Source organism: Pseudopodoces humilis, chromosome 14 (genome assembly GCF_049639895.1).
Source record: "Pseudopodoces humilis isolate 2021_Gansu_Grassland_sample_001 chromosome 14, ASM4963989v1, whole genome shotgun sequence".
NCBI lineage: Eukaryota > Metazoa > Chordata > Aves > Passeriformes > Paridae > Pseudopodoces > Pseudopodoces humilis.
In genome coordinates, this window is record NC_142213.1 from 18974783 (window position 1) to 18993364 (window position 18582).

Here is an 18582-nt window from a genome sequence, read left to right on the forward strand (position 1 = left end):
CTGATCTGGAGTGCTTGCTAAGACTTCAAAGTGGGGCTCTGATAATGAGCGGAAATCACACACGGCTCATCACGGAGGGAGGAGGGTGGGAGGGAGCTGAAATGGGCCAGGACACCCCCAAGTCCTGTTCCACAGCGCAGCATCCTCACGGCCTCAGCTGCTGCTGTGGGGTTTGGTTTCCAGAGGAAGCCAACAATCCGCGCTTCTCCCCTCTGGGCTTTGGTCCCTGGGTTTCAAAGGATAAGTCCTGCCGAGGCTGCCTGGTCTAATGACCGAGCCAGCCATGTGCTCTAGTGCTGCTGAACACACGCACTGACAGATCCGCACTTCTCCAGGAGTGGTTTTTGGGGTTTGAAGGGGTGTTACTGGGTTATTTTCCCTAACTGATGAAGAGGTAATCTGTTCAATATGCAACATTTGCCCAATGTTTGTTGAAGCAAATCTAGTCGCTTGTCTTACTACCTTGCCCTGTGATGCAACAACAGAGGTGAGCTATTTGCAGCTAATTAATATAGGCTGGCTTATAAATACATATCTTCTGTGTACCTTCTGTAAGTTGCAAAAGTAAAAGATCCAGGTAAGGTCACTTGTTTACAGTTTTAAAGCCCTTGTGCTTCCTATATTCTATAACTGTATAAACATGTATTAAATTAAACTCTTCTGAAATGCAATTAGCTCCAGAGTGAACTCATTTTTACAGCCTTCCTTTAGTTTAGGTGGTTTTTGTTTTTTCTTAGGCTGGTGGGGTGGTAGCAGTAGGACAAAAAGAGGTGAGGAAGGCTTGCAGGCTTTTGCCTCTTGTGGCAGGGCTGGGATTTGCAGGAAAATGAATTGCGTGTCTATTATCACTTCTGAAAGGCTAAAGGGAGATGAACTCTCTAAATTTTCCCTCTCCAATGGAAGCAGCAAAGGAATGGGGGTGATCAGTAACTCTAAACAAAAAGCAGGGCAGGCTGTCTTCATTAAGGTGACAATGATACTGCTTTGAGCCCTTGAGAAGGAAAACTAATCCATTATTAAGCTGGATTTGCCACTGATTTAAAGTTTCTACCGGAGCTAAGTAATTTTTTGAGAAATTTTAATAGGTTCTTGTAATGCTTTTATTAACTTTTTGAGTTTGGGACTTGGGGCGTATTTGAGGGACTATCTTCTGCTTCCAAACCTGAATGTCACTCTGCTGCTCTACTCTCAGAGGCTGCCACGTTGGGTTTGTGAAGCATCAATGCTGTGGGGTTTTGTGGATTACATGGTTCATGTAATGTGACAATGTCTTCAGTGAATTTAAATAAATTCTTGCAGTAAGGAATATGTCTCTATGCTCATTGCCTTTGGTTTGGCCAGTACTGCTAGAACAATGCTGATGGTTTAGTGGCTCCTTGAGCAGAAGGAGGCTGAGTGTTTTATAGTGTTCACCCCCTAAATAACATTACTTGGTCTTAGTGCCAATTGTTGGCTGATGGCAAAGTTGGCCACTCTAGTAAGGAAAATTGGATCAGCTTTGTTGTGATCAGTGACACAGAGCAGGGATATTCTTTACTGACAGTGCCCCTCAGTGGTAACATGGAATTACCTGATTTCTGCAAAATGTCCACCTTCACAAGATGATAACCTAGTAGTTACAAATGCAGGGTTATTATAAAATACTGTATTTCCAAAGGAAAACTTTTCCATGCAGGAATGCATTAAACTGTGTGTGAGAGAGATGACAGAGTAAGAGAAGAAAACTGCAGAGTGCATTTTAGAAAAACTATGTAGTTTCTACTGGGTATAGTATAAACACTGCTAATCTGAACAGAACTGAAAACACTTTTTTCTTGCTGTTGTAGTACAAGAAGAAAGACAAAACAAAAATGAACACTCCAAAGGTGCAGAAAAATCAGTGTGGTAAGATATCTAATATAATTTGTCATTATAATCTGCATCAATTTTACAAAGTTTTAGTAGACTGTGACAGGCCTGTTGTGGGGTTGTGAGCAGTTGGAAGAACATGTTTTTTCCTAGTTGCCAAATTTTGGATACTGTATTGGGTATGCAAAGGGTAAATGCAATGACAAACCTACACGTAGTAAAGTACACCACACAAAGTCACCTTTTTAAAAAAAAAAAAAAATTGCTGATATTTATCCACATTTTTATTAGATTTTAACTTCTTTAAGAAGCCCCAAACCTTGTAAGAGTTTACACTAAAAAATACCTTCTGTCACTGTTAGAAATAATTATCAAATAAGTATTTTAGTTATACTCCAAAGACTAAATAACAGATTTTCCAAGTCTGTTTACCCACCTAGGGTTGTATGTAGGTGCCCAGAGAATATTTTGTGTTACATCTCTAACCACCTGATTGAGGGCTCTGCTGCTGTGGTGCACAATTCATGTCTCCTGTAGCTCAGTACTTCGGAGCAGCCTTGTGCTCTTGGACTCTTTCCTTACTACTCCACAGATTTTCAACTGTATTTGCACTCTGAATATTTTAATGGTTGTGTATTATTTACACTTAATACACCTTGCAGTTGTGAATTTAATATTTAGTAGTTTACATCACACTTTTTAACACTTAAAGTCTCTAGTAATTAAAGGCCAGAAATATTAAAAGGAGGCTGTTACTCTACAAAGGAAATCATGCTCAAATAACAAACTGTGGATGGCAATACTTTAGATTTGTTGTTTGTGGGTGAATAGAAGTCATGTAGCTCCAATTTGGCTTACCTTTTCTCCTTTTTTTTTTAAATACATGTACATACTACATTTTGGACAGATTTATTCTAATAGTAACTAGATTAATATATAGAAAATACAATAATTTTAATGAAGTATTTTGTGTTTGCTCTTAGATATGAAAACAGATCTGAACTTACTGCTTGAATGCCTTAAATATCAGATGGACTGCCCTCTGTCTCAGAAAGAGGCTTTGATCACTATCTATTCCATTTGCCAACAGAACAGTAAGAAATGCTTTTCCTTAGAAACAACACAGTCTTTTATGTTCATCATGTATGTTAAGAAACTGGTGGGCACTGTAAAAATGTTGTGTAAAGGATAAAAGGTTTGAAAGGTTGGAAAATCTTAGAAGCCTTTCATTTTTCAGAGAAACAAAAGCAAAAGTTTCTGTTCTTTTTTCCTCTTGTAGGTGAAGCAAGCGAATACTTTCAAGAAATTGGTGGTTTGATGTTTATAAATGACCTTGCCAAGTCGAGTGTTCATTGCATAGTAAAGGAAGCAGCTTTATTTACATTGGGGATTATTATAGAGAGTAATGGTAATAAAAATAATATTTTTTGTATTTCTGGGTGAGTTATGGCCCCCTGTCATTACTTGTGCTTGTGCTTTGTCTCCATTTTCTTTTGGTGTCACAAAATGAGACTACAAGATTGTCAGTTGGAGCAAGGGGCAAGGAAGGTGCCCCAGTTGCACTGTGCATTCCCAGATTTGATCAGTGCCTTGTTGATTTGTGCACACAGGGTGTCTTTAAGTTACCAGACACCTGTACTCCCCCTCTCCCTCAGCAGCAAGTGTTAAATGACTCTTCGATTGTTCCAAAGCTTGCCAGGGTCCTGGCTGGTGCAGAACTCACTGCAGGGGGAAGCCCTCAGTCACTTCATAGTCCTGCCTTGTCTCCACTCCCCACATACTGGCCACAACTGAGACTTAATAATTTAGGGTTCTGAGTGGCTTACTTTAGGACTTAATGGTTTTCTCTTTCTGTTTTCAGTATATTGTCAGCAGACTTTGTGTACTTCTGCGTTGTTTGAAGACCTCATTTTAATTTTAATTAAAAAGGATTCTGGTGTGAACTTGAAAAGGATGTCTGTTTATGTCATCTTAGTACTGGTTTCAAATAATAGTAAGTTGGGGGTTTTTTCTGTTTTACAGCAACACTCTTTCTCTATTTGCCAGTATGCAGTACAAAATTTGGAACATTCAATAAGTAATGTTTTGGTGAAGTTAATTTATAAAGATGAATGTTTGCATGTAACTGAATGTGAATTATCTGAGTAGGTCATCACTCACTGGGATTTCCTAAAACAGTAGAATGTGGTTTAGTTCTAAAAATACAGTTTGCAAATGCAAACCCATAGTTTCTGAGAGTGTAGAGGAAAAGAGACATGGAAAGATTATTTACCAGTATGTTGATATGATTTTGTATTTACTGCTGGGGAGATTATATGCTTAGGAAAGGGAATGTATGTATATAAATTAGATTTTATGTTAAGATTTTGTCCACATTTGTCTCTGGAGTCTTGTGTGTGTTCTCTTTTAGAAAATGGGCAAACCTATGTCAGAGATACAGGCTGCATCAGCCTGCTGCTGCAGTTATTCAGGTAAACTTTGAAAATTTTAAAACTTTTAAAATTTGCAATTCAAATAGACAAATAATAGACTGGTTAGCAGCTATGTTCCCTTGACTATTTGAGACTTATTTTCATTGTCCTTTACAGAACAACTCTCTTCACCTCTGAGAAGAATCTGTCAGATGAAAATACTGATCCCTGCTATCAGCTCTGGTCCTCAGTGTGCAGCACTCTCTGTGCCTGTGTGAACAACCCTCAGAATGGTACATGTTGCTCTGAGAATTGTGAAAGAGGTTTAAAGATGTTCTCCAAACTGGTAACAGTTTGGTTTCATTTTTACTGTTCAGCTGAAATTTCATTTCATTGCTTTTTGATGTGGGGTAATTTGTTTTTGTTTTTCCAGAAGATAATCAAAACATTTGCTGTTCAGTTTTTCCCTTTGCCAAAGAGTGGCTCGAGAGTTGCACAGAGCCTGAGATAGTTCGTCCCATTTGTTCATTTCTTGGTCTCACAGTTGCAAATAACTGTAAGTGCAGCTCCAGCTTTGCACAGATTTGCATTTGATAAAACTTTAATTAGAGAGTAAAATTTTTTTCCTTTCTTGTCAATCTCTACAAAGTCATTTGCTGTTCTTCCAACTTCTATTGTGACAACTGTATTCCACCATCTTTACTTCCACTGCACTGTGCTCAAAAAGCCACAAAGTGGTTACATTTCGTTAGGTCAGTAAAACTATTTGGAAGCTGTTTTGATTACAAGTATTTCTAAATAAAAGTAATTATTACCTGACTGAAAACAATGACTTAGGTAGAACTCAGGCATGATGTTTACCATTTGTGTGCACATATTAGGGTCATGTTTTCCTGTAACTATTTTATATGCAGTTACTACATTTTTTGAGATTAATCTATATCCAGCTTCTGTTGTATAGGAAGTGTAATGACTAACATGTGCACAGAAAAACTGTGATTAACTTACTTGATGAAATGCTAAAATAATTTGCAAGCTCTGTTGCTTAAATCACAATTTTTTTCATTTTTTTTTCACTAAGCATATGTGCAGAAGTATTTTGTTTCTATTGGAGGATTGGATACATTAGCCAAAGTTCTCCTTGAGCTTATGCATGATTCCTGTTTGAGTCACTCCAGCATGAAACTTGCAGTGGTAGTAACAAAAACTCTGGATGCCTGCATTACTAATAACTGTGAGTGAAAAGGTATTTTTTATCTATGGTAATTTTAAAATGGAATTTTTAAAGTCTTGAGCTGGTGGAAAAGTTACATAAATGGATGCTTCAAGGCAGTTAAATTATATACATCCCAGTGGATGCTGCAGTGTTTTTTTAAAATTCAAAGTTGTAAGTGGGGAGTGATTCAGTTCATCTGAGGTAGATTACTGTCCCATTGTTGCTAAAATAAAGACAGTGAAATTTAAACCCTCCTGAAAATCAAAAATAAGATACTCCAGCTAGTCCTGGGTAAGTAAAGCTGAGCTCTGTCAGCTCTGTCATTTGGCCAGTCAGTTTGGATCTTGGAGTTAGGCCTATGCCTGAATGATAAATTATGTGGCTTTAGAATAGGAAGCTTTAGTAATTCAGAGGTGGAGCTGGACAAATGTGTTCAAAGGTGTTTCTGCACAGCTCACCTCTACTCGGTTTGCTGGCTGGGTCTGCTCTCCTAATGAGGTCTTGTGTATTCCATCAGAAGGTTTGGAGAAACCTGTGATCCTGACGAGCCTGTGCTGTGGCCGTGGTTGGAGTCTCACGCTTCTGCCATAAGAGCTTCAAGGGGAAGTTCACAAAAATTTAAAAGCAGAAACCTGCACTACTTCTGAGTGTAGTTTCAGAGCAGTTGGTGTGTGATAGGACTGGGCCTCAGCATGATGGACTAGCAGTGGTGTTCCCAGTGCCAGGAAGGGCTTGTTCCCTGCTCTTTTCATGGCAGACACTCTGTGTGTCAAAGCTTATTCAACTCTCTCTGGCTCCATGCTGGAGCTGATAAAGGATGTGGAGAAACTCATCAGGGATCTCCAAAACTTGCGCAGCGCAAAGCCCTCGTTCTTCAGAACTTCTGCCTCATCACCATGGAGCACAGGCTGGGAGAATGGGCAGGGCTGGATTTGGGAACAGCACAGGCAGGATGGGATAATCTGAACTGTTAAAGGCAGAGCAGGGCAGGGCTGAGCAGGCCCAAGGCTTTGAGGGGTCTGTAGAGTTCCCTCAAAACCCAGCATTTTATACTTGGATAATTCCTTTACAGTCATTATCTAGTTTATTTTCCTTCCAATTATTTTAACAAACAGCTGCCATGGGTGTTGTGTTGGCCAAGTATCACACTGTGTCAGAGCTGCTGAAGCTGCTGTCCAATGAGACACTGAGCACAGGAGAAAAAGCCAGTGTTATTCTAACAATTGGACACTGTACTGAAGTTTGTGGTAAGATTTTCTTTTTCTTCTTCCTGAGTGTCAGCTTCTCCTAAATTCTTATACACTGACTCCTCCAGTGGTGTCACTTCATCAAGATTGGAACATGAGGGAGAGTTCTATTAAATAATACGATGTCAATATTCAGAAAAAGTTTTCTAGAATATTCCATCTTTAAGTTGTAAAGCTTGTTAGCAGGAAGTGTCTTTAGTAGCTTTGAAAAAGTAGACTAATATGCAAGAATTCAGAGCTGGGCTTAGGGAGCACAGGGAATAATTAATCCAGACCTGAAAACTACTGAAATCCAGATGTAGCAAATGAGTTGTTTTGAGATCTCCTTTCATGGTCCTTGGCTCATACAGCTTCTGTCCACTGCTACCAAGGACTGTGTAAAAGCCATGTAAGAACATTGGATTTCAAGACACATAAGCAGTAGGTAGCGCTGAAATGTTTTTGTCATGTTCCTCAGGACTTGCCCTAGCATATCCGGTAAAAATACAGCACTTCAGTTGGTATTTTGGGTTAGTGCAAGCAAATTGAAAGAGAAATTCATTTGTACTGCTGTTTTTTCTCATGTATGTATAGATAAACAAGAAAAAGGTCTTGTGTTTAAAAATTCTGGTTGGTTTTCATCCTCTGAGTGCCAATAACATGTTCAATAATTAGCTTAATAGGTCATAAATTTATTTTAACAGATATTTTTTCATGAAACAAAACTTAATGGAAAATGTCTTTTGAATAGAAAAATTACTAAACCAGTAGAAAAAAGGATTTCTCTAAAAATGTACACACTGTCAAAATAAAAATGTTTTATTTTTTATTGCTTTTTTTATTAAGTTTAAACAAGAAAGAACTATTTCTAGCAAGTTATCAGTTACATGAATACATATGCAAATGAGATCACAATAAAAATTTATCTAACTACGTAATAAATTAGGAGGAACAGATTGGATAGACCAGGATTAAACTGCTAATTTTATTATGCTAGTTATAAACCATGAGATTTTGATATTTCTGCATCTCAGACCTCAGAGAAATGTAGCATATCTACTCCAGGAGCTGGTAATGGAAGAAAAGAAATACAGGAGTCATTATTTGAATGTTTTAGGCCACAATTAAATGAGCTTGGACCTCCATCCTGTAATTTGTCTCAGTCATCCTTCAGTTTTCTTACAGAAATCTGAGTTCTGGTCAAATCATCCTGTGTGATGTAAAGCTCTCCTGCTGTCGATGCAGCAGGTTCAAGTCTCTAATGAAAATCTCTTTTTCTACAGAAACTTTGAGAAAGTTGCCAGTATTGGCTCCTAAAATGAATGTAAGGTTAAGGTGTGTGGGGTTGAAACCAACCTATTTTCCTTTACCTTGTCTTGTTCTAGAAGAAAACCAGTGTGAGCTGCTTCAGAACAATGGTCTGCCACTTATGATTCAGGTATTGACAGAATCTCAGGACGAGGAACTCATCAAAGCTGCTACTTTTGTGCTGCAGAACTGCAGACAAATGAGTAAGCTTGCAGATATTGCTTTCCAAATGATTCTTTCTGTTTCTGTGTTCTGCTGCTTCCCCAAGTGATTTTAACTGTGGCAGCTTTGTAATTCTGTGTACTCCAAGAGATGTTTGTTTTCTCCATAGAAAGTTGTTTATTTGTCATCAAGAACTGACTTAGGCAGCAAAAAGAGAAGTAAAAATTCCAGCAGTGTTACAGTAATGCATTTGTGAAACCTCTCCATGTAGGGCCAGTTTTTACAGCTTTCCCATCTATACATGCTATGGAAAGTATGAACATTGTCATTTAACACCCAGTGGATACTCTCTTCCTGGGGATCTACCACTAGAGAAAGAGAATAAACCAGGAGATAATCAAGGCTGAAATCACATTAATTCCTGATATTAAGAAATCTTGATTTTTTTTTCTGAAGTAGGCGTTTTTTAGGTCCCCTGTTTCAGTTCGTTATTAATTATTTGTACAATGCCACTCATGAAACAAAGAGATGTTGTCCTCTAATCTCTAGAGTGTGGAGGGTGTGCAATTACCAATTAGGAAAAAACAAACCTGTATCTACATTTTTGTGCTGCAAGCACATCTACACTAGGTTTGTGTAAGGTTGAGGGGTTTGGGGATTTGTAGTGTCCATAACATGGAACTGTTTTTTCAAAAAGCAGAGACTCATCCTGGTAAAGAACCCAGAGTTAAGTCAATGAAAAAGTCATTTTTTTTCAAAGCATCATTGTGCAAACTGTTTATAATAAGTATTATTGCAACCCCACCTCTTGTAACTACAGCTTATATTTCAAATGTGTTACATTTATATATAAATTTAAGTTTGATAAAAATTGTTATTTTGCATTAAATGATTGAGGCTGTCCCTCAGCATACTAAAATATAATAAATACTTTTTTAAATGTTAATTGATAACATTTTAAATATTAATGTTGTTTTATATTTTATAAAGCTGAACGGTTGTCTCTGAAATTATATGATAACTCATTAAATGTGAACAATGCAGAAGAATTGGATGTGGAAGTCAGAAAAAGATGTCTACAAGACTACTGGAAGAAAGCAAAAGAAATTTTACACAGAATAAACTCGATTGAAAAAGAGCATGATGAGGTTGGCCTATTTACCAAAATAGGATAAAACTAATCACATCTTTGCAGAGTTTAAGGAGAAAGTGAAAATAAATCTTTAAGATAATTTCAGTGTGAGCAAAAAGAAACCCAGGAAAAATGTTGGATTTGTGTGGAACTACAACCTACAACTTTTATCATTATTGTAGATCAGACCAAGTTACAGGTGTGCAGAGAATGGAGGCACCTGTATTGTATGAAGTATTCAAGTTTATTGTAAACCCAGATTTCTTAAGAGATAGAAAAAGAAGTTGAATTTAATTGCTGGACATTCAAAACTATAATTCCAATACTTGCATGCATGAAATGCTTAGGATTGTATGGCTGTGGTGGGATAGATCATAAAGGAGAATGTGAACATAAGATGAGATAAATTTGTTTCATATTTTCCTTGTGCTTTAAAGCTGCTAAGTATCTGTGGGTTTGGAACAGCAAGTTTATGAGTTCTTTAGATGGCTCTTAAGTTCTAGCAGTGCCTTGCATTAGTAGCAAATTCCTTGCTTCAGCCTGAAATAAGCACTTAGGAAGTACCCCCTCAACACCTTCAGTGGCACTGCTGTCTTCTTGGCTCTCAGCTCAGTCAGGGGGTTTTCTGAAGCTTCTCTGGAATTTGTTTAACCCTCACAGTTAGACTATCTAGTTAATCCTGTTTTTTTATTTAATATTCTTACAGAGCTCACATAGTCACTAACCAGTAATTTTCAATGCAGGAAAGAGTGCAAGAAGAAATACTTGTAGACAAATCTTCAGCAGCCAATTCTGAAGCATTAAAATGCCATGAGGTGAATCCTGCTGATCCAAAGAAACACACAGAAAGAACACATAAAGATGTCTGTTGTCCACAGTTAACCTCAAAGTTGAATAATCAGGCTCTTGCTCCATCTGTAACTTCTGCTCCACAAAGAAATGAAACAGTGAGCACTGCGGATGCAACTTCCACCAGACAAACTGAGCAGAGAAACTTTCCATGTTCGGTCACTGAGCTGCAAACGGACAGTGAACCTCCAGGTCACAATACAAATGGAAAAACTGCTTGTGGAAAAAGTCAGTCTGGTCTTGAGGCAGGGTAAGAATGGTACCCCTAAGCAGAAATACTAGTTGCTTTTCTTTAGTCATTCCAAATTGACAGGCTTTTAAATTATCTGTTACTAGCTATGTGGGTTTTTTTCTAGTGGAAAGGTGTAGCCCTTTGGTGGCCCACTAGAGATTGTTTTTGAGGTCACAAATCAAAGATTTTAATCATTGCAGTAACAAAGCTGCTGATCTCTGAGTGCTGGTGTTGGACAGAGAGCCTCTTTCAGGGCACATTCAAGTGCCTTCAGCATAGTGCTGAAAATCATCTATGGCTTTTGTCCCAAAGTTCTCACTGATGTAACAGGTGAATATTTAACCCATTGGTTTGGACAAAACAGTTTCTGTAATGTGCATGTACTAGGGAAACAACAGGTAGAGAACTGCTCAGAAAAATACTGAAATTGGGGTGTCTGCAAAGTAGAAGGATAAGTTTCTGCACCTCTGCAATTCTCCCCTCATTTTCCTGTGCTGCCCTGCATGGGAAGAGAAAGGAACAGCCCTGTTTAGTCACTACCTGTTCTTTTGCTTGTTGCTCTCACACAAATGCTGATTTTCCTCTTTTTCTTTTGCTGCTTGTGTTTATCTTTCTTATTGATAAACCTAAAATTATTTATAGCTAACTTGAAATGATAAATACAAGTTCCATTCTCAAGTTTATATCTGGAATATTCCTCAAAACAGTCAATGGAAAAGTATGAGCAAAACTACATTTTGGGGATTTTTTGTTGTTGTTGTTTTGGGCTTTCTGAGTTCCACATTTTTATTGTATTGTGGGTTTTTTTTAATGTGTCTGGCTGCACCTAGCTCTTTGCACTTTCTTGGTTTTATATTGTTACTTTGCAACTACCACAGAAATCACCAAGAGCCTGGATATTTTCCATGGTACATTCAGGTGAATTCTGCTTTGCTACTGGTTAACAGTATAATATATATAATATATAATATATATTATATAATATATAATATATGATTATGATTATGATATATGATATATATGATATGTAATATATAATATATACTATAATATGTTATATGTATAATATTATATATTATATATTATATATTATATATTATATATTATATATTATGTATTATGTATTATGTATTATGTATTATGTATTATATATTATATATAATATATAATTTCACAGCTTCTTTAGTTGTTGTTCTTGGCTCTGGTGCAGAAAGTGTTAAAATAACAATTTTTAAAAGTCTCTCCTTTTGAATATGTGTTTGTGTGAACACAGGAATTACTGGAAGGTAACCTTGGATCAGGCTCCTTGCTCCTGCAGCTTTCAGAGGGCGTCAGGGATAAAAAACCCTTGATCAGGGTACCATAGCACTGTGTTGGTTGCACTGAAGTTAATTAGTGTAATAAAAGAAGAAAACAAATTACCTTTTAGAGCATTTGCTGCAAATGGTGAAGGCTACAGTATTCTGAAGACTTTGTGAGAGCTTTATGTGCACTTGGTAATCTTTATGTGAATCTGAATTGCAAATTACTCTGGAAACCAGTGACAGCTCTGCACTCCCTGCTGAACAGACTGCAAGGAATGGCAATCACAGATCTCTGGGAAACAATCTTTAACATGCACTGATTACATGCTGGGTGCCATAAGTCCAGTAACTTGGGATAACTAGATACATTTTTTTTAGACTTTTCTCTTTTATATATTTAATGTGTTTTTTTGTTGTGCCCTTGGAATGTGTGTATTCATTTTCAGGTAAATGTATGTTGTTTTTATTGCTTTATTGGTTTTAATTTGTTCATGTTTTGATCTTCCCAGTGAACATTTTTTTAAACAACCAGCAGAGACTGTTAGAAATGTAAAACAGACATGCACATCAGGTACAAATAGCTACATATATTCCTTTCTGAGCTGATTTTGTTCTCAATGAGATTTTAATTAGTTTTGTGTGCATTTATCACTACTTTTTATCTCTTGTTATGTAACATTAGATGACAGAGGTGCCTTATTTGTAATATACTTTAACTGGCTGGCATAGTGTTGGAATTTTATATTGTACACAATTTTACCAGGAGAGCATTTATCTGACTTTTCTTCTAATACATATTTTTGCTTTCTTTTTTTTAAAAAACTGATTTTAGCTATTCAAATGAATGTATCAGAGATTAAGTTTAGTGTTTAATCTGTACTGACCAGTGAAAGCCACTAACAGAAAATGCAGGTGTGGTCCTGTGCCTGTAAGGCTGGGATAGAACCTGCCTGTGAGAGTGACTTTTGCCTGATGCTGTTCCTACATGGTGAAGTTTTTCGTATTTGCATTAATCCTAGTCTGATACATTTATTTCAGAACTGGGATCTGTTCAATTAAATCACTATTTGTTGTTTAGTTTCCTGTTAATTTATAAAATTGCTAAGTATTCATTAGAGTTTGCCGGAATGGGAGCTTTACAGGTGACCAGCTGATCTCCAGGTTACACCTGTTTAAACTGAGAATATGTATTATTCCAATATGTTGCATTTTTCAGCATTTGATTCCAAACAGAAATAAAGTTTATAGGGCTTAGTTAAACAATATGGGTTTTCTGGGTCAATTTGCTATGTTCAAGATGAAGTAATATCCTTTGGGAGGGTGATGAAAAAAACACTGAATTGAACATGGTTATTCTGGAATTACAGAAATATGAATGTGAGGCATTTAACTTGAGAAATTTCATTTGGATTTTCTGCAGTTCTATTAATTAAACTTTAATAATCTACAAATAGAAAATGCAGTTGAATGTAGTTATGTTGATGCATGATTACCATGGCAAAAGATATGTTACATTTCTTAGTGACTTTTTTCCTCTCTCATTTAGATCAACATTCATTCTGCTCAGAGAAAACTGAGAGAGTTGAAAGTACTTCAGCTACATCTTCATCCTATAAAATGGCAGGTTTAAGGTGTTTAGGTAAATATTATCTTAAATCTTTCTTTCCAGAGTACATAAAGAAGCCTTAAGGAGTCAGCAGTGCTGTAAGCAGATTGACTAGACAGAAATTGTAACACATCTGTTCTGTTACCGCTTATGTAATAACAAAACCTGAGTGCCCCTTCCCCTCCCCCTCCCCCTCCCCCTTCCCCTGTCAAATTGCAGTTTTGGTCCATGTGGGTTTGCTGACAAACAGAACATACAGTAACTTGAAAGGTGACTCCTTAATTAGAATACTTGAGCAGGTGTTTTCCTCCTTTCTCTGCTTGCAGAGAGGAAGAACACATAGCCCTTCTCATTTCCTTCATTTATTCTCCTGCTAAGCCTCCTCAGCGTTCTGCAGCCCTTCTGTTCTCTCTGCCTCACTGCTGTGAAGTACAGGCAGGCAGTTTTATGGTAATCCACAACTACAGCCCTCAGTTACCCCAGGCTCCACTGCCTCAGCCTGCTCCATCAGTAGGTCTAGAGAATGCTGCTGGTACTCTGGATTTGTGAGTGGATTTTGTAATCAAGCCAATGTTTCTTCATGTAAAAACCCACAACTGAACAAAAACCCACAGAAAACCAAAGAACCCCCAAAGCAGCCCATAACCTACCTTTGAACATTATTTTTATCTGAGTTATCAAACTAAATTCAAGCTGAGCTTTAGCACTGCTTTATCTTAAGGTGGAATGTTACAGATATGGACTTGTGCCCTTACTTGTGACACCTCACCCAAGTTCTCCTTCAGGGGATGTAACTTAACCATGAGAGCATCTAAGGATATCTAAACCATAAACTACCCTAGGAATGTCCTCAAAAATGAGCAGCAAGGCTTCCTGTGAGGGAATTCATGCCTAAACTAGATTTACCATTGATTCAGATTAAGATTGATTCAGGTAACTGCTACGATACAAAGTTTTTTTAAAAAATAAATAATAGTACATATATATGTATTTTGGCTCCTGGATAAATGTGCAAATGGAACTGAGACCTGTGTCTTCCCATCCCACTGATATTTGTAGTTCTGTAGAGGATCTGTGCCTCACTCAGTACTCCTGGAGTGGAATTGTAGGATAACTTAATCCCATAAAATGTTGAAATAATACTTTTATTTTGAGAGAGCAAATACAAAGTATTTCAAGAAGGCACATAAAAATGACATGAGTATGGAAAACCTGAAGTCACATTGATCCTAGCGAGCAAAATGAAACACTGAATTTTGTGGTGGCTTCTTCAGAAGCTATGATTGCTATTTCTGCAGTATCCCGTTTTTCCCAGGTTGCACAGCAGGACTGTCCTTGAACAGTAAAACCTTCACCAAGATGTTGCAGAGTTGCCTGCAGAGGTGTGAGCACCACAGAGTCATCCTGGAGGCTGAAGAAAGATACCGAGGGCAGCTCCGCAGGGTGGCTGCTGGTAACAGCAGATCTGCAACTCACCAGAGTATGGAGTTTATTTTCAGTACTTGGAACCACTGCTTTAAAATTTTAAATTGCATTTAAAATTCTGAACTTTTTTTTATTTGTTTCTGATTGTCTTGCTGTTTTAAACTCACTCATGGAATTTGATTTATAATGATTTGTACTAAGTGAGATCAGAACTGGCCACTTCTTTTTTGAAGGATCTTGTGTATTTCTTGCCATGGTGACAGATGCTCGTTATAGGCTTTGATAAGACTCTTAACATTTGCCAGAAATAGTCAGGTCCTAAGAGAAGGGAATGTGTTAAGTTGAAGTATGTGTGAGTACATCACACCAAAGTAATTACATTCAATATTACACATTTATGGGTCTAGGATACTTAGAAATCTCAATTAATTAAATTGAAGCACATCCTATATATTTCTGGTTTAAAGGAGGAATTCTGAAAATTAAACAGTTATTACTTACTGGCATTTTTACTGGAGTTCATCTTACATTTTCCAGAAATGCTGCTGACCCCAGTGAAGAAAGACCAGCTGCATAAAGAAATACCAACTTTTAGAAGCAAGAAGGATAGTTTCCAAAGTAAAGGCTTGGTTTGGAAACTGGGGTGAAAAGCCCTTACTCTCTATTAATTCTTTTGCAGAACTTTACCATGGGAGACTGTCCATAGAAAGTTCTCTTCTTTTTTTTTTTTTTTTTTTCTAAATTCTGAGAATAATCTCTTTATCTTTAGGCCGGAAAATGCATACTCAATAATAATGAAATTGTGTAATGCACATTATTTCCCTGCAAAGTCACCTGGCACTTGGCTGTGTTGATCCTGTTTTGAATCCTGTCAGGGTTGCTTCCATGTAATTCGCTATTTCTCAGTTTTTTGACATTGTTTTCTAAAATGGAGAGGTTTAGTCAGGCTCCGAGCAGAACTCAGCTGCCTGAACTTGGATTCAGCACCACTCCTTATGCAGTTCGAGTCATGTTATTCCATTAGATCCATTCCTGTTCCTCCTGGGAGATCTGCTGAGGACTTGGGGCTTGTCCAAACAGCTACAAGGGGAATCCTTTTGAATAAATTCTTCTTTGAAATGAGAATTGAAATTTGAATTTTGAAGTTCCCACCAGAAATTTATTTTTAATACTCTTATTTTAAAAAGCCTTGTTTACATGGTTATATAATTTAATTAATACCCAGTAAAAGCTAATAGGTTGATTTTTAAATTTGTTAATATTTTCCCCCTTCAGATTCAGAAATCGATTAATTTGTCTTATGAAAGCCACGAAGGTATTTTACAATGTAAAGAAACGCAACCAGAGCAACCACAGCAAAATGAAAACCCATTACAGCAATACATTATCTTTAGCAAGTACACATTTCCTATAAGTGAAGTAAACTGCATTTTCTAGTCTTTCTTCCAAGACCAGATTAGTGGTATGGCTCAAAAATGGTTCTCTGTTAAATTTTAATTCCTAAAACATAACCTATGTTTTAAGTTTTGGTTTCTTTCTAAGAAAGATGTGTAATGTTTTATTGTTTGGGTTTTGTATTGTTTATTTTTTTAAGGCATTCTTTTGACTCCAAATAGAAAAGATAAATCTAATACTTCAAAGAGAGATGAACATAGTAGAAATATTAGGTGGACCAGCAACTATAACTTGACACCTGCATATGGAAAGTGTGAGTATTACCAGAAAATTAATTCCCTGATATGCACAGCTGAAAGATCAGTGTTTGCATTTAGGTTTGCATTTAGGGAATTCAGAGAAGCACATGTCCTTGCTATTGGAGATAAATGGCTATGAATTTAAATAAACTGTTACACTTTCTCTTACAGAAATCCACTTGAACATCAATAATACTATTATTATTACACATTTGCTTCTGGTTCATCAGTAGTCCTTATGAATTAATGTGGATTATGAGAAAAAGATCTGAGGAGAATGAGATACTACTAACAAAGCAATGTTTACATATTCAGATTCATTAGAATAAATGCTCCTTTCCAGTTTTGTATTCAGTTTTTCAGTAGATTTTAGTTAGTTTAAAGTGACTAAGTGGCCTCCTTGTTCACAATTCCATAGCTTTACGAAAAACCCAAGATGCTAACCTGAAGAGACAGGGACTCAAAGAGATGTGCAGCCAAAAATGTCAGCACTTAGAAGAAAATTGCACACATTCACTTGACAAAGATGAGGTTAGTTATACAAAGCCTAATCATGCACTGACATTTTTATAAATGGCCAAATAAAAGCACTAGGAATTGCGTAGTTTCTTTTTTAGCCACCTTTAACAGGAGCCCAGTAGCAAAATGAAACTTACTAAAAAATATTCCTGTGTTGATTCTACTCTAGTCACACTGATTTAGCCCTGAATTGAGTGTCAGTATTTTTCAGAATGATGGATCTGGAGGTCTGATTTTTCCTGTATTGATGAACATTTGCATAGTATGGAAGTAACAGAAACCTAAAGGAATAAATCTGCTAAAAGAATAAATTGTGTAGGCACAACAGAAATGAAGATTACAGAAAAATACTGTATTTCATTAAGCAGAGACAGTGAAGAAACCTTGAAGAAGCATTGTTCCCTTGCCAGTGTGACCATTTCTCTACAACCATTAAATGCTGAATTGCCAGTAATACGTTACTTCCACCTGCAAAATATTATGTACATGTACATAATTCTTAGTAACACCAAAATAATTATTTGCAGGGCAATGAAATGTGCTCCCTGGCCATGAGCATGAGACCTTTGAACAAGAGAAGAACCCGAAAAGATTTCACAACTGAAGAAATTAACTGCCTTTTGGAAGGAGTCCAGAAAATGGGCAATCACTGGAATTTGATTTTGTGGTCTTATCCTTTCCAGAAAGGACGGACGAGTGTTGACCTTTCCAAGAAGTACTACAGGTTACAGATGCAGGTACTCATCACTGAATTTTCTACTGATGGCAAATGCTGTGAGCCCAGTTTTCATCATTACCCCCTGAGCTGACTTGCAGAAATAAAGACAGGCTTTCAGAGTGTGCAGCCATGGGATTGTGCCTTGTGTCAGTGCAGTGCCCATGAGAATGGTCTCAGGTGTAATTCCACCAGGGCTGGTGCTTGGAGAGAGAGAACTAAAGTAGGGAGAGACCAGAGAGCTTTGGAACCTGCTACTGGCACCTGACAGGGTACAAAGAGAATGAGAGTGTCATTAAGGACTCTGAATTAATCCCTGTTTATCAGCAAGTTGGTCTCCTCTGCTCAGCCTCTGTTGCGATGCTGGTCTGTGAGAGCCTCTGCAGCAGTTTCCCAGTGGTTAATCCGTGCATCCCTCACACAGGGAGCATTGCTCCTCTGCTTTGGAGACCATGGGAACAATTAAGTGACAAGCCTTTGTCTACTGAAAGCTGGTCTGTAACTGTGCAGTGGTTTGGGGCAATATTTGTCTTGATAGTTTCTCTTTTTTCTTCATTTGTAGATGAAAAAAGCCCACAAAGGACATCAATAACATCATCTGAGAGTGTTTTGCATTTTGTTGCAGAATTTTCAAGAACAGCCTTTGTAACAGTAAGGTATTGCCAGAACAACTTGAGTCTTTGGAGTATTTAGGTTGGCTTGGACTCCTGTTTTTCAGTGACAACTAAAAGAATTCTTATGCATTGTAAATTTAATTTACTATAACTTGACAATTTCTTTAAGTAATGCTATCATAGGGAACAAAATCTCTATCAGTAAAAATTACAGTAATTTGGAACTTAATTTAACCTTCTTGAGCACTTGATTGATGCAACTTTTGGATTCACTTTTTGCAGCTTGCTCTATACCATTTGAAAGAAATGGCTGTATTCTAA

The 18582-nt window shown here is 37.1% G+C and overlaps 2 protein-coding genes across 2 annotated transcripts in view; both read left to right on the forward strand.

Annotated features, from left to right (window-relative positions):
• NAE1 (NEDD8 activating enzyme E1 subunit 1) overlaps positions 1-294 on the forward strand; it is a 9762-nt gene extending 9468 nt beyond the window's left edge. Inside the window, exon 13 of the mRNA XM_088062434.1 lies at positions 136-294. Within this exon, the coding sequence (XP_087918560.1) occupies positions 136-294 (159 nt within the window). The remainder of the gene's footprint in view (positions 1-135) is intronic.
• A 1537-nt stretch (positions 295-1831) lies between these two features.
• Positions 1832-18315, forward strand: TERB1 (telomere repeat binding bouquet formation protein 1). Its single transcript, XM_088062258.1, has 20 exons — positions 1832-1884; positions 2832-2942; positions 3128-3256; positions 3710-3841; positions 4259-4319; positions 4437-4552; positions 4693-4815; positions 5341-5493; positions 6591-6722; positions 8087-8212; positions 9162-9319; positions 10047-10402; positions 12198-12259; positions 13235-13327; positions 14610-14774; positions 15257-15337; positions 16314-16427; positions 16832-16944; positions 17460-17669; positions 18210-18315. The coding sequence occupies exons 1-20, from the start codon at positions 1851-1853 to the stop codon at positions 18237-18239; spliced, it is 2499 nt and encodes an 832-aa protein (XP_087918384.1). The 5' UTR covers positions 1832-1850; the 3' UTR covers positions 18240-18315.
• Positions 18316-18582: the final 267 nt, after the last annotated feature.